A 23,235-nucleotide genomic window follows, 5' to 3' on the forward strand; every position below is an offset into this window, starting at 1 on the left:
AATAACATGCAAAGTGTATCCAAATGTAAGCATATACCATCAAGACTCGGCTCAGAAATTTGTCAAGTGATAATAATTAACCATTACATTTCAGATACTCACGTGAGTAGCAAGATACCCAATGAATAAATACAATAACACACATGTAAATAACCAACCATTTGTTTAATAATTAATCTTTGTGGTTTTCAGGGGGGAGAGGGGACATACTTAAAATGTATAAAATATTTTTTGCTCAAATAATTAATCCAGAATGTCCTGTATCTCTATTTAAGAGTCCTTTAATCCTGTAGTTTAGCTGCAGTTACAAGATGTGCACTCCTTTTGTCCAGTAGATAAATGCTGCATGTCATTCTGAGTGTTTGTTTGGATGATGTTTGTTTTCCTGGAGACCTCCACAGGCTTCAACATTGATTAAAGAAAAATAACACCCACCTCTCCCAAAGTATAAATATATTCAGTTCTCTGCACTGTAGAGGCTGGTATTGTTACATCCTTAGGACACTGGCATCAACATAACCAATATATTAGAGCAATATCAATGTAGTGCTTTGCTGGACAATAATCATCTCATTTCAACAAGGGAGTGCATTTGGTGAGACCTGAAACGTGACATTATAACATAAACAGTGAATATATTTATTATGGAAGGTAATGTTAACAATAATTATTACAAAATCAATTTCACTATTCTACTATATTCTGGCCCAGCTCTTGTACCGAGTCAGACTAATGAATGGGAGACAGTTCTTTCCCTTTAAATCTTAAAATATTATCCAACAAGATATACAGTTCATAATAATTTTTTAACAAATAAAATAAATCTTAAGTTCGTTCTGATTTTCATGGAAATTGTTTGATGGTTGACTTGACAATCTAAAGCCAGAATGTGGACCTTGTGTTTCTTTAAATTCATACATTTCCCAACAGTGCTGATTCAGACAATCAATACTTGACTATTTCAGTCAGGGTCCAATTTATCTTTCTTCATATGCAAAGCTCAAGACTGTAATTCTACAGAAGGCTTTCCTTGAGTTCACTTAGAGAAAAAGATTCTCCACTGTAAGTGTAAAACTCATAAATGTATCTCTGTATACAATTTTGGATCCATCTCTCGGTCTTCATATTAGTAGTAATTAATAGTCTTTGAACATCCACAGGCCTCTTTGTAAAGAAAACCCTGCATACAAACCAGGGCACAGCAAGAGAGTACCTTAATTGCACAGTGGATAAATATATCAAACAGCCCTGGGAAAGTCAGGTCGATTCAACACTTGTGTATGGTCACTGTAACTTAGCTCTGTCCGAGTGTCTTACGGAACCCTGCATTGTGAGGAGTGGTTTCAGCACAGTAATTCAGTACTATCTGGACTCCCCATCTTTATGTGTGGCAAAAAGGGCCAAGTCTCCTGCCCCACCATGTCTGGAGCCACGGTTTGGAGTAGAAGGTCTGTTCACAGATGGAATGAGAGGAGGTGGAGCCCCAACTGACAATGCCCCAACTAGACTTGGTGTCTTGGTTAGAATGCCATTAGGTACATGAGAATGTGAATGCAAAGGTCCCAGTCTAGAGTAGAGGCCAGGATGATGTGATGGTGTGGAGGCTCCAGCTGGATGGAGATGAGAGTGAGAAAGTAGCCCTGCATGAAGCTGTTCTAGGTGGGCAGCATGAGATGGGCTAGAAAGGTGAGGTGCAGATAGGTGTGAATGTGGGTGCATCCCAAAATACCGTGCTCTCTCAAAGTCTTCCCGCAGTATCTGAGCACGTTGTTCCTCATCGAATGGATGGGACATCAAACCAAACTCTGGCCTGTTTGCTGAGGACGAAGCAGAGGACGTAGAGGTAGGTACTGGTGGATGGTGTGGGCTGGTTGCCACAGCTGCTGCAACTGCTGCTCTTTCTGCCTCCAAGTAGCGATGAACCTGCTGATGCTGGAGCAGTCGAGACAAGTGTGGATCAGAGCGAAGTGCAAGGTGGGGATCTGACCTTAAAGCCAATACCTCTCTTCGTTGCTGCTGTTGTTGGACAGCCAGATCCCTCCAGGGGTCCCAGGGAAAGCTGTGAGTGGCTTGGGAATGACCCTGAGGAGCAGCATGTGGATGTGGTGGGAAGCGGTCAGCACCGATTACCAGTCCAGCTGAGCCTCCAGCACCCCCAAGATAGGCATCAATAGCTCGTGTACGATCTAAGAGGGATAAATGGTGGGCAGGGTGTTGAGTTTGAGGAGGAAGAGGCACGCCAGGTGTAGGAGTCAATGAGAGGGTTGAGGATGGGGTGGATGGATGGTGTGGATGTCGACTACTGGGCCGCTCAAAGCTGTGCGGAGGTACAGCATGATGTTGTAAAGAGATGGGCACTGGCTCAGGCTCCTCTTTACGCTCTTCTTTGACCTTGACTTGGGGGAGGAGCAACCCAGAGGTTAGAACAAATGCAGGTTTGGATACCGGAGTTGTGGTCCGGTCAGGTTTCTTGACTGGATGTGAACTAGCAGAGGACGAAGTGGCTGGACCATTGTTCTCTCTTTGTGAAGGTTGGCTAGATTCTGTGCTGAGTGTGTGTGGTGGCTGCCGGTGAAACAGATCCAGAGGAGAATGGGCTAAGGGTGCACTAGGAGGGGTTGTGACAGTAGAAGACGTTGAAGATCGAGGTCTGTCTGGTGCAGCAGAGGAAGCTGATGCTGCTGCCCTAGATGCAGAATGTTGTCTTTTGTCTGCCTCTCTTTCACGATCACGTTCTCTGCTTTGGCTGTCAGACTGCACCCCACCTCCGCTCAGTGACCCCAAGCCATTCATATGTGAACTGGGGGTGCTGCTGCGGTGCTTGATGTTTGGGACACCAGGTGACATTCGCATTGACTGGCGTCCATACAAGATACTGTCTCTGTGTAAAACAATATTGAACAAAGTATGGCACAATGTGTGAAATGCAATACATAATTCACTCTTGATAACCACCCTTATAAGGGTACCTACAGCCAATACATGATAAGAAATCTCTAAATAAAAAGAGAAAAAAAAATTCTAATATTCTGAAGTACTATATAGAGGGCAAGATTTACTGTAATGTCATACCTGTCCTTTTCATCTTTTATATGAGTCAGCTCTCTTCTCTCCATGTCCTTTCCTCTGTCATCTCTTTTCTCAGGTCCTTTAGCCCAAGAGGATCCAGAGGGGAAAGAGGCAGGGGTAACATGCAGACGATTCCATGGGTCATGGGGGTTACCTAAACCTCCAACCGCACTTGCAGAGGGCTCAGTCTTGTGTCCAAAAACACTGGCAGCTAAAAGTGAGCAAAAAGTGTCATTTGGTTTTGGCTAAGAGAAAATATGAATGATAAAACACTGTCCTTCACTGAATATTCACTGTCCTTCACTGAGGAAGAATGCTTGTGTATGTGTATGCACACACACACACACACACACACACACACACACACACACACACACACACACACACAGGTAGCCAAAAATTTGGAAAAATGTACAGATTTTGCTGTTTCGGAAGGAAATTGGTACTTTAATTCATCACAGTGGCAATCAACTGATCACAAAGTATAGTCATGACATTACTGATGTAAAAAAACAGCACCATCACTATTTGATCAAACCTAGACAGGCCCCATTTCCAGCAACCATCACTCCAACACCTTATCCTTGAGTAATCATGCTAAATTGCTAATTTGGCACTAGAAAAATCACTTGCCATTATATCAAACACAGCTGAAAGCTATTTGGTTTGTTAAATGAAGCTTAACATTGTCTTTGTGTTTGTTTTTGAATTGCCACAGTATGCAATAGACTGGCATGTCTTAAAGTCAATATTATGTCAAAAATGGCAAAAAAGAAACAGCTTTCTCTAGAAACCCATCAGTCAATCATTGTTTTGAGGAATGAAGGCTATGCAATGCTTGAAATTGCCCAAAAACTGATTTCATACAAAGGTGTACACTACAGTCTTCAAAGACAACTGGTTCTAACAAGGACAGAAAGAGATGTGAAAGGCCCAGATGTACAACTAAACAAGAGGATAAGTACATCAGAATCTCTAGTTTGAGAAATAGACGCCTCACATGTCCTCAGCTGACAACTTCATTGAATTCTACCCGCTCAACACCAGTTTCATGTACAACAGTAAAGAGAAGACTCAGGGGTGCAGGCCTTAAGGGAAGAATTGTAAAGAAAAGCCACTTTTGAAACAAAAAAAAAAAGAAAAAAAAAAAAGGTTAGAGTGGGCAAAGAAACACAGACACTGGACAACAGATAATTGGAAAAGAGTGTTATGGATCTTAACCCCATTGAGATTTTGTGGGATCAGCTAGACTGTAAGGTGAGTGAGAAGTGCCCAACAAGACAGCCACATCTATGGCAAGTGCTACAGGAAGCGTGGGGTGAAATGTCACCTGAGTATCTGGACAAACTGACAGCTGGAATGCCAAGGATCTGCAAAGCTGTCATGGGGCTGTCATTGGAACATGGGGCCTGGGTAGCTCAGTGGTAAAATACGCTGGCTACCACCCCTGGAGTTCGCTAGCTCGCTAGTTCGTATCCCATGGCATGCTGAGTGACTCCAGCCAGGTCTCCTAAGCAACCAAATTGGCCTGGTTGCTAGGGAGGGTAGAGTCACATGGGGTAACCTCTTCGTGGTCACTATAATGTGGTTCGTTCTCGGTGGGGAGCGTGGTGAGTTGAGCGTGGTTGCGGCAGTGGGTGTCTCCGTGGCAAAGCGCTAAACAAGCCACGTGATAAGATGCACGGGTTGATGGTCTCAGACGCAGAGGCAACCGGGATTCGTCCTCCGCCACCCGGACTGAGGCGAATCACTACACGACCACGAGGACTTAAAAGCACATTGGGAATTGGGCATTCCAAATTGGGAGAAAAAAGGGGAAAAATCAAAAAAAAAAAAAAAAAAAAAAAAGAAGAAGTTCGATCCATTTTTTTCAAATTGTAATAGTAACTTTTCATGTTATTAATGTCCTGACTATACATTGTGATCAGTTGAATGCCACTTGGTGAATAAAGTACCAATTTCTTTCCATAAGAGCAAAATCTGTACATTATTCCAAATCTTTTGCCGCCAGCGTGAACATACATACGCACACCCACAAACACACTTATCAAATCAAATATGTATTAAAGGAATAGTTCACCCAAAAATGAAAATTCTCTCATTATTCACTTACCCTGATGCCATCCCAGATGTGTATTACTATCTTTCTTCAGCAGAACACAAATAAAGATTTTTAGAAGATAGAGCTCCGTCAGGTCCTTATAATGCAAGTAAACGGGTGCCAGCACTTTGACGGTCCAAAAGTCACATTTAGGCAGTAGAAAAGTAATCCAATGAATTTCTTTCTGAAGTGAATCGATACGTTTGTGTACAAAATAGATAATTAAAACGTTATTAACTTTTAAAAAGCGCTTCCTGCCAGCAGTTGACGCATCGCGTAGCTGTCGCGTGATCTAAGCGCACGCGAGAGTTCGGCCATTTCAAACAGCATCAGAGTCCTGGATGGAAGTGCTGATTTAAAGTTAAAACTTTTTAATTATCGAATTGTTTCTTACATAAACCTATTGATTTGCTTCAGAAGACATTCACTGATCGACTCGTCATGTGGATTACTTTTTTTGCTGCCTAAATGTGACTTTTGGACCATCAAAGTGCTGGCACCCATGTACTTGCATTATGAAGGACCTGACAGAGCTCTATCTTCTTCTAAAAATCTTAATTTGTGTTCTGCTGAAGAAAGACAGTCCTGAGCTCCAGACTGTAACTAAATGGTTGCATTTTGCATTCTAAACAGCACTGAAAGGAATAAAGGAGAAATCTGTACCATGAACAGACAGAAACTGTAAGGCTTTCAATCCACAAATCACAGAAATATAAATATATTTAGCATGAACTTATATCAATATATCAGGGTAGTGAGGGAATACAATTTAATTTCTGGATGTGTTTTTCTTATGACATGGAATAATTTGTTTTATGGTAACTGTCCATATAATCATGGTTTTACTTTTACCTTTGGTTATTATGATCTAATTGCAAAAACCACAGTTAAAACTATGGATACAATGGAACTTTCCTTCTGTGTAAAATCTTTTCTAATGCTCTCAGATTGACGAAAAAGGCTTTGTTTGTCTTCAGGTGACTGTATTTTAATCAGCAAGATCCTGATGAAAAGAACCTGTGAAAGAAAATTAATTCCCACTATCACACCGTGTCGTAACCAGACGCAATGCTGCGAGATGCGATAAAAGGTATCTTTTCCGTTAAACACCGTATTTTTCCTAACCTGCTGCGACAGAGCATTCTATTTTTGGAATAGTTTCTATTTTCTGTGACGTTGCGCCGGGCAGCCCAGTCATGGAGATCATCAAAAAAAAACAATAGAGTACTGCGTGTGAACATTAAAAGTGGTAATAGACTGAATTTTGATGCAACTCATAAAGTAACTTTGCCCTGTGTATGTGTGTGATCGTGTACGTATCCCCTTGAGGTTTGCCATGGAAAGTATATGTCCATACACAAGTGTATGTCCAACTCAAGGGGCTGATGTGACCATCTGTAGAACTTGGTGACACCGGTGCTAACGCTCTCAAATATTAGTCTGGAGCCCTGTAGTCATACATATCTGGGATGGCATCAGGGTATGTGAATAATGAGAGAATTGTCATTTTTGGGTGAACAATTCCTTTAATAAAACATTCAAGTTAGAGTCACCCTATTTCTTAATATATTTTCATAATGAATAAAAAAAAGCTTGACAAACCTATTGTAGGGCTGCCTAAGCCCCCAAAGGCACCAGAACTCAAGGCTCCCAGAGAGGTGAAGGGGGGTGAACGACCATATGGATCTGCAACAAGAGAAAATATCTGTTAGTAATGATGAAAACAGTCTTCATAGTTCTAATGGAAATTATGCACTAAAAAGCTAAGTAGCCAAGCAAACCTGGAAAACAGAACTACACAGCTACAAGAGCAGCTTCCAGAGTGAATGGAATTTATGGGTCACATTGGCTTTTGATGCCCCTACTTGCAAGATTTGACTATATGGGCTTGTCCAATGCCAAGTTTCTCAGAATCAGTTTCTTACCCAGATGTGCTGCTGGGGTGAGGAAAGAGGAGTGGGGCGTTGATGGAGGCATGAATGGTGTGGAGGACGGATTGACTCCACCTGAGAAGACATGGGTCAACTCAGACAAAAGCTTAAACACCCATAAATGGACTACCATTGAGTGTTGAATTTTAGCCAAACTGGTGCTTTAGAAACTCTAAGTCTTTTTAATTTAGAGTGCAAAGTAAATAGTAAAGTTGTACTGTAAACCCTCACATCCCTTTAGTTTTGCATGTCAACAGTGATTTAGCAGAAGAAAACACCTCACTACAATGGCTTAACAGTGATTTGACTGTGAATACATAGCCCAGCCTTGCTGTTTTTAACAGAAATTACAGGCTTATGTCTCTTGCAAAATACCTGGTTAACTGATTAAAAGTAATAAGTGTAAGGATGGAGTACCACCCACCAGCTGCTGCAAACAGGCTTCCTGGTCTTGTAAGATCATGAGTTGGTGCAAGGGGACCACCAAGTTGCCCTAGACCTCCTAGTCCTCCAATACCAGGGCCAGGGAGTCGTGTCAGCAGGTCATTACGGAAGTCCAGCTTTTGAGGATCAGCCTGCATAAGCTGAGGAAGATAACGTTGAGAGAAGGACAATATGACTGACACTACTACAATACAAAATACTATTTTGATCAAAATACCATTTTTAAAATTGTGATATAAAAATACAAAATACTTTTGCAAAGTATTTCAACCACAGTTTATTGGCCAATTTTAAAGGCCATTACAAATGTAAACCAAAACATAGATGAACAAACGCCAACACCTTGACTTTCTCTTGATGCCTTAGAATCATCCAGGCAACACGGACATGCATAGCACACCATTTTCCAGGCTTCTGCAAAGAAAAAGTCTCAATTACAAGAGATGTCCATACTAGTCACTGACAGGTCAACAACTGGACATTTAATGTAGGGCTGGGTATTGGTACGGATTTCCAGATTCGATACCCATTCACAAGATTCTTCATTGGTATATTTCAGATATAATGTTAATTTTGCTTACATTTGAAAGAGATTCTCTCTCAGCTAATTCTGTCAATTATACAGGGGACCTTATAACTAGGTACTAGGTATATTATTACAAGGTATATTATTTTTTTATTTGTTTTTCATCATTATAGTAGCACTTCAGCTTTTTAAAAATGTACAAATTAATGTATTCCATCAACAAATATGATATATATTTGTGTGTGTGTGTGTGTGTGTGTGTGTGTATATATATGTTTATTGTTTAATGCATAATTTATTCTATTTACAAGCATTTACACTGATTTGTCGAACACGTCCTAAAAATCGGTACTGTCTCTTTAAAGGAATGGTTCACTCAAAAATGAAAATTCTCTCATCATTTACTCACCCTCATGCCATCCCAGATGTGTATGACTTTCTTTCTTCGGCAGAACACAAATGAAGATTTTTTTAGAAGAATAGTTCGGCTCTTTTGGTCCATACAATGCAAGTTAATGGGTGCCAAAATTTTGAAGCTCAAAAAAAAAATCACATAAGTCAGCATAAAAGTAATCTATAAGACTCCAGTTATTAAATCAATATCTTCAGAAGCTATATGGTAGGTGTGGGTGAAAAACAGATGCATACCACTCCCTACTGGGCAACAAGAAGAATTTCAAGCAAAAATGACTTAAATATTGATCTGTTTCTCACCCACATCTATCACATCACACCTGAAAAGATGGATTTAAACACTGGAGTCATATGGATTACTTGATGCCTTTACGTATGATGCCTTAATGTGCTTTTTGGAGCATCAAAACTTTGGCACCCCTTCACTTGCATTGTATGGACCTACAGAGCTGAGATATTCTTCTAAAAATCATAATTTGTGCTCTTCAGAAGAAAGAAAGTCATACACATCTGGGATGGCATGAGGATGAGTAAATGATGAGAGAATTTTAATTTTTGGGTGCACTATCGCTTTAAGAAAACAAGCAGTTCTGTAAAGAGAGTCTCTAAATGAATGCATATTAAAGAGAGAGGACTCGAATGGGTTTATCTCATCCATGCTATTCATGATAGCAATTAAATGCCTAATTGTGTTGTTTTTGATAAACAACTGACTGTAAAGAACAGAAAGGATATTAAAAAAGACATTATTCAAATGACAAATGGATTGTGTGGATCTCGCCTTTGGATACACATTACATAGAATAAGAGAAATAAAACTTTAACTCTCAACACGGAGTGAAAAGGTCTCGCTGCTGAACTTCACCACTATACTACTAAATCACTGTTGAGTGAAATCTGAACATTTACCAGCTAGTGGTTAATCACAGACATTTTAGCCTCATAGTAGGAAATTTGGACTCTTATGTGAGTGCTTTACTCGCATTGTAGAGAGTTGCGCATATAGTTTAAGATCGATATTGGAATTTAAGAATCGATATAGAGACCGTTCAAATGACGATCAGTCCTAATTAAATGAAAAACAAAGAAGAGTCTAACTTACATTACTGACTTTCGGTGGTGGTGCAAATGGGTCTGTAAGCTGTGGACACAGAAAAGACAGGAAACATGAACACCATACATTATTCAAACTACAATTTCTATAAGGATCTTGCTTATGGCAGTGAGTCAGAATAATTTTTGTTCATTCTCTTTAATGTGAGAAATCCAAAATGTAAGCAAATCAACAGACATAATACAAATAGTATTGTACATTTTTACCCTTGTAGTTTTAGGTTGCAGATGGGGAGGTACAACTCCTAAACCAGGAGTCATTTCAGGAGCAGCTCCCTGAATGGCAACAAGCTGTCAATAACAACACACTATTGTAACCAACTAATGAACAAGATTTAAGATAAAATAAAAAGCAGAAAAATATGGCAAAAATGTTTTCTTAAAATTTTGAAATAAGAAATATGTACCATTTTAAAATATTATAACTTTCAGATCTCAAAAGATTAAGAGTCTGATGAAGGGAGGTCACGTGACGCCATGTGAGGAGCAGACGTGTAAACGGCAAGCTCTGCGCACTTTGCTAGTTTTTTAATTATTTTCATGTTATAATCCAGTGAGACTCAATACACCCAGCTACATATTTGTTCTTTGAGGTAAACATGGCAAAGAAGTCAAAATCCTCAGGCTCTGGAGACAATAAAAGACACTTACGTGCTCAAGCTGAAACCTCTGACGGGCCTGTGGACCAGGGACTCGGTTTGGACGGTGCGGCGGGGGAAATCCAGCATCAACTGTCCAACATGTCTGTGATGCTGACGAAGGTTGTTGCTGACTTGGAGGATCTCGCTGTAATACGTTGATCGATTACGGTGATGGAAAAAAAATTCTTTGGTTGGTTACAAGAGTGGCAGATATTGAGAAACGGATCGATTATCTGGAGTCATCAGAGAAAGAATTGTCTGCTAATCCGCTAGCGACCAAGATAGATATGGAAAGCATTTTGGAGAAACTGGAAGATCTTGAAAATAGGAGCTGACGAAATAACGTACGTATTGTTGGAATTCCTGAGCATGAAGAAAGCAGAGATATGGTGAATTCCTAGACGAGCTCTTCCCGAGTCTGCTCGACATAACAGGCCATAAGCTTGAAATCGAGCGAGCTGACAGAGTCCCGGCTCGCAGATCTGCTGAGGGGGACAGGCCCCGATCAATTCTGGCCAAATTTCCGAGATCATCCGATAAAGATCTCGTGTTAAGCGAGGCGAGGAGCAAAGGAAAGATTTCTTGGAAGAATCACAATATTTTCTTGTTCCCGGACTTTGCCAATTCGACAAGAGAGAAACACGATCGATTCAAGAAATGAAAGAAACTCTTACATCAACAGAAGATTGCTTTTGCACTGATGTTTCCGGCCAAACTGAGAATAGATACTAAGGATGGCCGCAAAGTATTTACGTGTCCCAAGCAAGCACTGTCCTTCATAGAAACAATGGGTGAGCAAGCCATTTTGTGTTTCTCATGTAGCTCCAGAGTGGATTAACTCGTTGTACTTACTCTTGGCTGTCTGAGGAAGCTGGGCGCCATTTTTGTTTCTGTTTGTGTTTATTCCGCCTAGCGGTTGGAGTTTGTTTTGTGGAATAACACTCCTTCAAGAAACTTTTGCATTGACGGAAGATCACTTTTACACTGATGTTCCCAGCCAGATTGAGAATGGATACTAAGAATGGCCACAAAATATCTACATGCCCACACAAAGGATGTCTTTTATAAAGTTGACAGACTGAGTAAGTCATGGTGTATTTTTTTATGCGGCCTCTGAGTGAATTTGACTCACTCAATACACTCTTGACCATCCGAGGAACCTGTTTTGTTTCTTTTTGTGCTGGTTCCGCCTAGCGGCTGGAGTTTGTTTTGTGGAATAACACTGCTTCGGGTCATTTGCAGATGAATCTGTTCGTTCTTTGTGCTTATGCCTCCTGTTGGCTGGAGTTTGTTTTGTGGAGTATTTTTGCAGGACATTGGAATGATTATGTCATCTGCTGCACTCATAAACATCCGGCTCACTGAACACTTGTCTGTCTGTCCGAGGACACTGAACAGCTTTATATCGGCTGGAATTTGTTATGTGGAGGAACACACCTTCGAGACAGATCTGTGAATGAATCTACATGTTCTTTGTGTTTATTCTGCCTATTGGCCAGGGTTTTTTTTTTTTTTTTTTTACAAAGTATTTTCTTTTATGTAATTTTGTCTCACAAAATTTGTGCAGAAGCAATCCGATGGCAATGTTGTCATGGGGGCTCTCGTAAGCGTACATGGACTGTTTGAGTTTAGAGGGACTGACGCCGGTTGGCGCTGTCATGTGCGGGGATAATGCGCATGTTTTTCTTTTTTCTGTTTGTTTGGTTGGGGGGGGGGGGGGGGGGGTGTTGCAAGCCGCTGGCACCCCTCATGATATAATATTGGGAGGAGACTTTAATCTTTTGATGGACTCCTTGATCATAGTGAAGCAAAAGTGTGTAAGCCCCCTAGAGCAACACTGACGCTTCACAGGTTGTGTAAAAATCTTGGTCTTGCAGATATTTGGCAACTTTTGAACCCATCTGGTAGGGACTATACATTTTTTTCATCAGTCCATAAGATTTATTCTAGAATAGATTTTTTGTATATATATATATATATATATATATATATATATAAGACAGTCTTATAATACAGAATTGGCTCCACTTTTGTTAGAAGTTTATACGGAATCATTAAAGAATGGAAAGTTTCCCCCAACCATGACACAAGCCCGGATCAGTCTGATTCTTAAAAAGGACAAAGATCCAAGTGAGTGTAAGAGTTATCGTACAATTTACCTGATCCAGCTAGATATTAAAATATTGTCAAAAATTCTGGCTAACCGATTAAGTTATGACATCTCTTATACATATAGATCAGGTGGGGTTTATTCGAGGCTGTAGCTCTTCTGATAACATTAGGCATTTCATCAATATCATGTGGTCAGTGGTGAATGATCAGTCTACGGTCGCTCCCATCTCACTTGATGCCGAAAAGACGTTTGATATGGTAGAATGGGATTATCATTTTAAGATTTTGGAAATGTATGTGTTCGGGAGTACATTTATTGGCTGGATTAATTACTTCATAGACGCCCTGTAGCAGCGGTACAAACAAATGGATTAATTTCAGATTATTTTACTCTGGATAGGGGCACTTGGCAGGGTTGCCCTCTTTCCCCATTATTGTTCTGTCTTGCCCTGGAAGCATTAGCAGCCGCGATAAGAAGGGAAGATGATATTCCAGGGGTGGTGGCGGGAGGTGTGGCGCATAAGCTTCTGCTTTACACAGATGATATTTTATTATTTGTCTCTGACCTTGCTAGATCTATGCCTTGCCTCCACAGAATTATTAATTCCTTTTCCAAGTTCTCAGGAAACAAAGTCAATTGGTTTAAATCTGAAGCTTTGGCTCTGACAGCATACTGTCCATTAATGGCCTTCCAGCCGGGTGCCTTCCAATGGCCCAAACAGGGCATTAAGTATTTGGGTATTTTATTCCCAGCAAATTTGTCTGATTTAGTTAGAGTTAATTTTGACCCTTTTATAAAAAGGTTTTCAAGTGATGTGGACAGGTGGACTTCATTACATTTATCGATGATTGGGAAGGTTAATGTTTTTAAAATGAATTGTATTCCAAAATGTAACTACCTACTACAATCTCTCCCTGTAGATGTCACCCTCTCTAATATTAAGCAATTTGATAGCATAGCGAAGTCCTTCATTTGGAATGGTAAATGTCCCAGATTGCATTTCATTCAGTTACATAGGCCGATTGACAAAGGTGGGCTAGGCCTACCCAAGATTTTATTTTATTACTATGTGTTCAGTCTCAGACATTTGGCTCATTGGTCACTTCCACCTGAGGGAGCCCCTCCCTGGTTTGGTATTGAACAGGAAGTTCTTGCCCCTATTTCGCCATTGCAAAGCCTCTCTTTCGCATTTGCACTCGGTATGGACAAAAGTGTCCAGAGTGTTTTACTCGGACATTTATTCAAATGTTTCCTCAAGCATATGGCAGAACCCAAGATTGTGTATTGGTAAGTCCCCTTTCTGCTGGTCAGAGTGGATTGTGAGGGGGGTTACTACACTCGGTGACCTATATAAGAGTGGAGTGTTGAAATCTTTTGAAAATTTGGTTCAACATTTTGGGATCCCCAGATCTCAGTTTTATAGTATTTACAACTGCGCAACCTGCTTTGTACTGTTTTAGGGAGTAGCACCCCCCCACTGCTCTTGGAAAAGGTCATGAAGCATCACTTATTACTCCCTGCTAATTCAGAGTCTGGGGGAGGGATGGGAGAAAGATTTCAACTTGGAATTGGAGGAGGGAGTGTGGGCTAGGATTCTTAAAAACATTAAGTCTGCATCTAGAGATGCAAGGGTGCGTCTTATGCAATTCAAGATTTTTGGAAACCCTCTAGATTGTATAGGCTTGGTCTTAAAGACACACCCACCTGCTGGCGATGCCAATCGGAGGATGGAGACATGGCCCATGTTTTTTGGTGGTGTGTTGAGATCCAGAAATTCTGGTTGAAGGTTCAGAATTGTGTGTGTGGCGTGGTAGGCACTCGGGTTTCGTTTTACCCCAGACTTTGTGTTCTGGGCGATGGGGCGGTCATCGATGTGGGGGATAGTCTTATAGAAAATTGGGTTCTGACCTGTGTGATGATCGCCAGGCAGGTTATTTTCAGGGGTTGGAGGTCAGCTGGTGCACCCCCATATCCGGAGTGGTGCACGGAGATGGGGAGGATGGCGGCGGTTTATGAGGTGTCATCTTTGGGAAGATGGGGTGACTTAGATTTGTTTGTCGGGAAATGGGGCAAGTATTTGGAGTTTTTGGAGGGCTCTCGGGGTGGGGCGTGGAGAGAGTAGTGTAGTATATTTTTAAGTGAGTATGATTATATATATATATATATATATATATATATATATATATATATATTTGTTTTTTTTATATATATATTTTACTTATGTGTGACCACAGGGTTGTTTTTTTGGGGGGGGGGGGGGGGGGGTTGTGGGGTTTAAATGTTGATTGTGTGTGTGTATATATATATATGTTTTGCTTTTCTTTATTATTGTAAGATTTAATAAAAAATGTTAATTAAAAAAAGTCTGATGAAGTTCAATAAAAAGGGCATCCTTTTAATGCTTTCATGTAGTGGACAGACAACACAATGAATTATTATCTCTCTTGGACCACTGGGTATTGTGGTTATATGCAAGCATTCTTCATGTGATTTTAATATTTATTTATACGCAGGGCACAAAGGTTTCAGATTTCACTATTCAAAACATGGATAAAATGACAAGCAACACTTACCTTAGGCTGAAAAGCTCCCCGCAATGAACTGAAAGGTCCAGTGGGTGGAAGAACAGGCTGTATTCCAGGCACAGATGGTGGGTACTGAGGAAAAAACTTCTCAGGAGAGAGAAAAGCAATAAATTGAATTAATAGATGCACGCATGTTTCACAAAGATGGAACCATGCTATATTGACCTCAAATTCAAAAGCTGCCCTACAGACTTTAGATTTAAAACAGTCCTATTCCATTACCAATTTTTATTAATTAATCTATTAAAATTTCATTACTACAAAGTATAAACCAAAAGCCAACAGAATCCAGTTAACACTTACTGGGTGTCGAAAGAGGCCTTCAATCTTGCCTGGATACTTTTCAAACTGTTTAAGAACCACAAAAGAAGTGAAATGTCATAACCAGATACTTTTTTAAATGAGCCGTCCATGGGCTTTAGTTAACTCCTCACCAGTGGTGGTGCTGGTGCTGTATGATGCAGGAAGTGTTGGTGAGTATGAGTGTGCTGGTGCTGGTGATTGTGCTGATGGAACTGGTAGGCCATCGTGGGGATGGAAGTCTGGGCCTGTGAGGATCTGCTGGAGGTCCCAGAGCTTGAGCTTGACACCGACGGTCCTCCAGGTGCACTGGATTCTGGCAAGTCCTGACAGATAAGATCCTGGTCTGTTAATGGATGAGAAAGAACTTTAACTTTCTGAAGAAGTGCAGGATAAGAACAGAAACATTTACTTTCCGAACATTCTTAAGGTATATTCTGGGTTCAATACAAGTTAAGCTCAATGCTTAAATGCTGTCGGCATTTGTGGCATGTGGATTACAACAAAAAATAATTTAAACTCAATTTTTCAACAACAACAAAAGAACGATGTATCTTATATATAGAAAATGTATATCTTTATGTATTTTTGCACAGAAAAGGATATTAAGCGATTTTATCACACTCATATAAATGTTAACATTGTTTACGTCTTGTGGCTATTCTTTCACTCTACTCTCTCCTTTCCACCAACAGCTGGTGTGTGTTGAGTGTTATGGTGCACTATGGCTACCGTCACATTCCAGGTGGATGCTGCACACTGGAGGTGGTTAAGGAGAGTCCCCTGTTCACTATGTAAAGCGCTTTAAGTGTAGTGTCAGAAAAGCGCTATATAAATGTAACATTCATTTTGAAACAGTGAGAGTTTTGACGTTTATGGATTTGCACCATTCACTTTCATTGTAAGTGCCTCACTGTAACCCAGATTTTTGCTTTTTTTTTTTTTTAAGAAAAGGAGGGGCAAGTCGAAATAAATTTTTGTGGTAGTCACATTATGCCACAAATACTGTTGATTGAGCTTAACTTGTATTGAACCCAGGATATTCCTTTAATAGTTACAGTCCAGCTTGCAAATTCATCACCTAGATATAGAATAGTAATGTGCAATCTGTGGTATTTAATATTTTACTGTATTGTACCAGGTTTTTAAATTTTACCTGTCGAAGGGTGTGGTGACACCTGAAGAAGAGGAGGAGGTGGGGGAAGGCTGGGGGACGGTGTGAAGATGGCACCAGGACTTGGTCGAGAGGAGGGTCTTACAGTCCCCACACCCCCTGGGCCTCGACCAAGAGACACACTTGTAGCAGGAGTAGGTGGTCTGATTGATAATGAAGAGGCAGATGAAGATGGAGGCTTGCCTGAGGTACTGCTTCTAATAGAAAACCAATGCAACATTTCAAGTTAAGACAATAGGATCTGTCAAGCAATATTAACTTTTATTAAACTGATAGTTCAAAAATTAAAATTCTGTCATCATTTACTCACTCTCATGTTGTTCCAAACCCAGAACACAAAAGGAGATGTTCGACAGAATGATTCAGCCTCAATCACTATTCACTTTCATTGTGTGGGGAAAAAGGTGCAATGAAAGTGAATAGTGACTGATACTACAACAATGCCTAACATCTGAGTTCCGTGGAGGAAAGTGTGAGAGTAGGTGAGCAAATGATGATAGAATTTAAGAGGGCTCACCTGTTGTTGCTGCCCATTGTAAAGATCGATTGTGACTTTCCAGGGAAAGGGAGAAAAGGCTTGTTTGTGCGCCGTGGTGGGCTAGGACCATATCGGTGATGGGGACCACCATTTCCATTACGCTGATCAGGAATTGAGGTGGAGACAGAGGCAGTGGAATGGCCTATCAGGCTAGGGAGTGAGGATGAGGTAGAAATAGGCTCAGGGTAAGGCTGCTCCATACTCCTCTCCTGACTCCTCTCCAGGCCAGAGACCCGGGGTGTGACTGACAGAAGGGGTAAAGAGCTATTCGAGGGCAAGAGAGGGCAACCATTGCCAACAGCAGAGCTTGCTGAGATGGAGTTAACTGCTATGAAGAAAGAGAGAGCAACAATGTAATCCAAGTAATGCTGTTTACCAAGCTTTAACAACAATTCAAAATGTAAGCATGTGTATGTTTAAATAAAACTGTGTGACAAACATAATCTTTAATCAAGCATGACCATGTAATAATCAATCATGCACAAAAGCATTTTTTCTGTGATGTTCTATTATGTCAAATACCTGTGTGGCATTTAGGTCTGTCAGCATTATATTGCAATGAAATGCCACTTTTTATTTAAAACCCCAAAAGTGTACAAAAATAATATTGCTGTTTAAGTCTCTCAGGGATGTACATCTGCCACTGGTACCTTGCAACAGATTTTTACCTTCCCTTGTACAGACGATGAATGCTGGTTCCATATTGTCAGAAGCCTAAATAGTGAGAGAAGTCATATTATTGAATAATTCATGAAAACAAAAACAGAAAAAACACATTTTACAATACATACATAAACTCAAGGCAAATTCAAGGTTGATAAAGAATTGTTTTTACCTTATCCCCTGACTCACTCTCTGTATCACACTGTGGGTTAGAGAAAGAGTTACATTTTTGCATGAAAATTCAATGATTATACACCTCATTTTCATTTATTAGCTAAACATCTATTTTTTACATAAGTTTGAAAGCATTTTCGAGTCACATTTATTGGCAGCAAAAGAAAAATACATAACATGGGAAAAAAATAACTTACAATGTATCCTGTCTCCATATGACTCCCTGACACCTGAAACGGACATTTAGAAATGTGAAATCACACTTAAAAATGAAATAAAAAAAGAACAATGGGGGTAGCATATGTACAGTAAGTAAACAGTACTGTGCAAAAGACTATATTTTTCACTAAATTTGTCTTAAAATGGTTATTTTGTAAATTCTGATTTTAGTTTATCAGTAGGAAATATAAATGTTAAGATTTCAACATTCACTTTGCAAATATAATTGAATAAAAGAACAAGAAGCCCTACAACAGATGGTATGGCCCCCACAGAGCCCGGATCTCAACATTGAGTCAGTCTGGGATTACATGAAGAGACAGAAGCAATTGAGAAGTCCTAATTAGATAAAAGAACTGTGGCAAGTTCTCCAAGAAGTTTGGAACATCCTATCTGCCAACAACTACGAAAAACTATGTCCAGGTCTACCAAGGAGAATATGTCTGTTTTGTTCAGTTAAAACAGAAGCACTGTTCTAACTGTTAGCATAATGTGCGCTGCGGCAGTTCGTGCGAAAGAATGCTTGATTCACTCCACAAAGATGCACGTGTAAGTTATGAGAGGCATAAATACCATTACATTCGCTTCGCCACTGGCTTCGAGTCGCCTGACATTCATAGAATTTTCGATGCAGGAAAAACCCTGAAAAAGTCAACCGCAAAAGTGGCCGGTAAGAGTGACGGAGTCACCCGCCACTGCCGTTCCCCCCCCCCCCGGGTGTTGATTTCAAACCCTGATTTATGGCATAAATTTAACTATTTATGGCATTATTTTTGAAGACATCCTCACTATGCAACATTTTCCACAAATGTCTAAAACTTTTGCACAGTACTGTATAATTACACTATTTTATTTTATACATATATATGACTTGCTAAACCATGACTTTGACTCACTTTAACCTAGAAATACATATTGAGTGTTATGCACTAAAAGTAAAGTTTCAGCCTTCTATTGATATAATTAGTATGTTTCTACTCCAAAAACCTTTGCTGAGATATAATCATTTAAATGTTGGCTGAAGCTATTCTATTCACAATAGAGCATAAAACTCAAAATGTGTCTCTGGGACAAAGTGGCTCAGATATGTGGGTACAAATCTTTTAATTTCTTTAAAAGAAGGCTTTGTTCAGACAGACAGAAAAAAATCTGATTTTAATTATTATTATTTTTTGTCTGACTATTATAACGTTTAGTTGTTTAATGGCTGAACAGCAAAAAAAAACAAAAAAAAACCCTGTGAAATCAATGTGAATTTGTTTGAAATTCATTAAAAAATAAGTTTCTAAAATGTGCTTCAGTGTGAATGGTTAATAGGATTTCAAGGTGTTTTTTGTCATTCAGGATGTAACGTGACTGTAACGGTAATCACAAAATGCCATAGTCTCTACAGCAGTGTCTAAATTCTCTCATTTACGCTCACATGTGACATTCACTATGCAGTGAATGGTGAATGACATACAAACGGTTTGACAGCACATGCACAAATGTGTAAATACAGTAATGCCTCTGATGCTTATGTTGTCTGACGCATCTTCACGAGATGCACATGAGCAGAGGTTGTTCACCAATTTTTTGTTCACCATCCTTTCTTTTATTTTTACATTGACGGCCACTCTCTGATGTCTCTAGGCAATGACTTTTAAGTCATTACTCTGGCAACCAACGTAAATAAATCGGATATTGACTACACTGTCTGAACAAACAGATCAGAGTTCATCATTTGCAAAATGACAGTGCATACAGTCAGTCCTAACTCACAAATTAATAATCATAATTTCAAATGCAGGGCAAAATGTGTTTATACCAGTCACACAACACTGTATCTAATGTCCCAGACAAACAGTCTGGCACCTGTCACTCCATAACAGCCCTACATTGAACACTTCTTTTAAAAAGAACAATAAAGAACTGAATGTCAGAAGCTCATCCACAAAGAGACTCCTCTAAAATGTTTCTTTGCTGAACAAATATATATCAAAGCTTTTAAAACCAGAAAAAAGTGCTGAAAGCCTGTCATTTGCATACAAAGGGCAAAACTGCTGAACACCAACCTTAGCGGCTCCCTTTCTCTTCAGTTTAGATTTCATTTTCCTGCGCTGCTCCCAACTGTTGGTGTACGTTGCGGGAGGTCCTTCCTCTGGCTCTGACAGAGGCCCTCCGTTTTCATCTAGGGCTCTCTTCCTTTTGATTCCTCTACCCATTAACAAGCCAGATCGTTCTGCTGGCTTTAGAGAACTGTCCATCTATCAAAGCAACACAATGAAACATGAAAAAGTAGCAGATATACTAGCTAAGTGCTGGGTTTATGTTGTTTATTCATGTTACGGTTCATTACTACCAATCTGCTGTAATTCCACTCATTGTGTTTTTATTAATTTAATAATTAAATTGCGTTATCCCCTTTTCTCCCCAATTCTGCAAAGCCCAATTCCCACTACTTACTAGGTCTTCGTGGTGGCGTGGTTACTCACTTCAATCCGGGTGGGGGAGGACAAGTCTCAGTTGCCTCCGCTTCTGAGACAGTCAATCCGTGCATCTTATCACATGGCTCGCTGTGCATGACACCGCGGAGACTCACAGCATGTGGAGGCTCACGCTACTCTCCGCACAACTTACCACACACCCCATTGAGATGAGAACCACTTATCACAACCACAAAGAGGTTACCCCATGTGACTCTACCCTCCATAGCAATCGGGCCAATTTGGTTGCTTAGGAGACCTGGCTGGAGTCACTCAGCACACCCTGGATTCGAACTCGCGACTCCAGGGGTGGTAGTCCGCGTCAATACTCGCTGAGCTACCCAGGCCCCCATAATTCAATTGTTTCTTAATTCAACCCCTAATGGCAATGAGTCTGATTTTATGTCAAAATATTTACAAAGCTGTAAATCCTTTATATGCATCATATTTTGTTATAAATTTAATATGTTAAACTTCACGTAAATGTAATGTTTTTCTAATGTAAAACGTTTCTAACCCAATGCAATCTCATTTTCAAACTAAACTGTTATATTTACACTGTAAGGAATAATAAAAGATGGAGAAGAACACAAACCTCCAAAGCCTCCAGGCTTATGAAGCTGGCTATGGCGAATCCATCTATTATATCCTCCTCGCAGGACACTGATTCTCGCTTCCTCCGACGTGGAGGCCTGTGTCGGACCCCAGGGAAGCCAGGTCTGCATTCTCCACCGTTAGCTCCGAGCAGAGAGTCTCTTCTGCAGAGTTCTTGGTCCGAGGCCGAGGACGGCGATGAGGCCCTGTGTTCAGCGAGATCCTCTCTCCTCCGCCGCCGCTCTCTGTCGCGCCGGGAGCGGGAGCGACGGCTCTGCCTGAACCCTCCGCTTCGACTGGGACCATCCATGTCAATGCACCGTATAAAGGCACTTTATAAGAAAGCACACACTGGTCTGGCCTGGGAGAGTTTACAACTAGCAATAAGTAATACCCAAGGCCCCTTGGACAAGTGTTGTGGATCTCTGATGAAAATGTGTTTTTTCTATTCCTCTTATAATTTAATTGAATCAAGTGGAGGCTTTATGGTGTGAGGACACTGCAGTCTGAGCACAGTCATGTCTGGGCATCGCCGGGCCTGTTTAATCCAACAACACACTGATTATTAATGCTTTAAAACATTCCAGTTACTGTCTTTCTGTCAAGACATTGTCACGTTCATCTGGGGAAATAAAAAGGAGAAACTACCCATCAGAGGCGCAGTTAGGCTTTTAAATATCAACTCAACATGTCTGGTTAGCTTGGAAAATAAGCGTTTACTGTACTGGAACTAAGGGGCATTTCAGAATATAAACCAGACCAAAATATAGTGACTACAATCAAAAAATGTTGGCATACATGTAAATGAACATAAAGCATTTTAATGCCATTCAAGACCATCTCGGTCCCTCCGAGTTAGGGCCGAGTTTTCGTTAGTAAACTTTAGCAAAAAAGGTAGATGATCAGTACAAACAAAGTCCAGTTTAGCCACAAATGCAATTATAGATTACTGTATTTTAATCGCTTATTTTCCTCGGTCTGTGGCATTTTAAATCGGTTAATGAAGTGAAGAGAAATGCTTCTCTCTGCTGGTTAGTCTTTCAGTTCACGGTGTTAGCTCGCTAGTTATCTAACCTTGTTCGGATCACGGATTAAAACGTTTCAAAACGTACTAGAAACATACATTTATAATATTTTTGGCTAAATGTACTTCAAATGACAGTATGAAAATCGTCTAACTGCAATATTGCCAATTACAATAATGGAGAAATCCAGCCTTCTCCATCATTGCCTTCTCCGGTGTAAACAACTGGGCGAGCAGACACTGACCAACAACGTATTTTGTTACATTTATCATAACCCCACATATCTAATGTAATCCACAAAGATCAATCACCGCACCATTCAACTGTCGTGCAGCTGTCTAGCTCAGCATGATTATTTTTTCTTTCAAAACATCTGTCCAGGAGTCCAAAAGCTAACAAGCTAACCACGTAGCCGGTTTCGTTGACACCCCATATTTCACTTTATAAGAGAAAGAAATTAAACGAATTACTCCCGGACATTAATCACATCGATGAACCACGCACAGCTTGTCTTTCTGCACATTTAAAAACAAACTAAAGCTATCAGATGAAACCCACACAAGCTCATTAGCTGTCTTTAACGAGTAGAGGAGGAAAAGGGGACATTTAAACAACTTCCGTAAAAGAAAAATTCCTTATTTACTTTCTACTTTTCAAATATAGTTATATACTTTTCAAAGGCACAGGAATGAACAAAAAATGTTATATTCCCAATTACACCCACCACTTGAGCTGTACAGAGGGTCATTTTCCTCTGACTTCTGCTTTCTTTCGAGCCTCCATTTATAACGATAATAATAAAAACAGGCCCTGAAGCCTCGGGCTGGAGTTGCACCGTCAATGATGTTGAGCGCAGCCCCGTCAGCGCAGGCCGGGCTCCTCCTTCTGCGGCCCACTGTGTTGTTCACCGAGCGGTGAAGACTGGAGATTTCGCCGGTCTAAGCAGCAGGAGCTGGATTTCTCTCGAGCGTAACGTGGAAATGGACTTACGAAAGCTTACTTTTCGCCCCCGATTGTCAAAATGGGATAAGTGGATTTCTTCATATTATTTGGGAAGCTGAGACATGCATGAAGCCTCTGTGGATAACCCGTAGCAGTCAAACTGCATTGTGTGCTGCTGTCCGGTTTTCTTCCTCTGTTGATTCA

General features: G+C 40.4%; 1 protein-coding gene across 14 annotated transcripts; it reads right to left on the reverse strand.

The window, feature by feature from the left end:
• Positions 1-146: 146 nt before the first annotated feature.
• LOC127426982 (autism susceptibility gene 2 protein-like) lies at positions 147-23,231 on the reverse strand. Of its 14 annotated transcripts, XM_051674235.1 has the most exons (21): positions 22,814-23,231; positions 21,066-21,686; positions 20,060-20,251; positions 17,984-18,016; positions 17,785-17,814; positions 17,600-17,663; positions 16,929-17,277; positions 16,533-16,608; positions 16,394-16,472; positions 15,372-15,583; positions 15,241-15,285; positions 14,926-15,024; positions 10,250-10,384; positions 9,806-9,889; positions 9,588-9,626; positions 7,888-7,959; positions 7,526-7,685; positions 7,096-7,176; positions 6,773-6,856; positions 3,073-3,280; positions 147-2,881 (listed from the first exon to the last, which is right to left on the reverse strand). In XM_051674235.1, the coding sequence occupies exons 2-21, from the start codon at positions 21,372-21,374 to the stop codon at positions 1,363-1,365; spliced, it is 3,870 nt and encodes a 1,289-aa protein (XP_051530195.1). In that variant the 5' UTR covers positions 21,375-21,686; positions 22,814-23,231; the 3' UTR covers positions 147-1,362. The 14 variants fall into 14 exon arrangements, with proteins under 14 accessions (XP_051530195.1, XP_051530189.1, XP_051530194.1 ...); XM_051674229.1 differs by having other exon boundaries at positions 16,394-16,608; positions 21,066-21,602; XM_051674234.1 differs by having other exon boundaries at positions 16,394-16,608; positions 16,929-17,274; positions 17,618-17,663.
• Between the last annotated feature and the right edge of the window lie 4 nt (positions 23,232-23,235).

The sequence above is a fragment of the Myxocyprinus asiaticus genome, chromosome 36 (assembly GCF_019703515.2).
Source record: "Myxocyprinus asiaticus isolate MX2 ecotype Aquarium Trade chromosome 36, UBuf_Myxa_2, whole genome shotgun sequence".
Classification (NCBI taxonomy): Eukaryota; Metazoa; Chordata; class Actinopteri; order Cypriniformes; family Catostomidae; genus Myxocyprinus; species Myxocyprinus asiaticus.

Coding starts and splice junctions, on each gene's coding strand:
- LOC127426982 (XM_051674229.1), bottom strand. CDS start 21,374: ATGGATGGTCCCAGTCGAAGCGGAGGGTTCAGGCAGAGCCGTCGCTCC. Junction 18,017..20,059: donor AGAGAAAGGGAGCCGCTAAG/GTTGGTGTTCAG, acceptor TGTCCGTTTCAG/GTGTCAGGGAGTCATATGGA. Junction 7,177..7,525: donor AAGCCTGTTTGCAGCAGCTG/GTGGGTGGTACT, acceptor ATGTCTTCTCAG/GTGGAGTCAATCCGTCCTCC.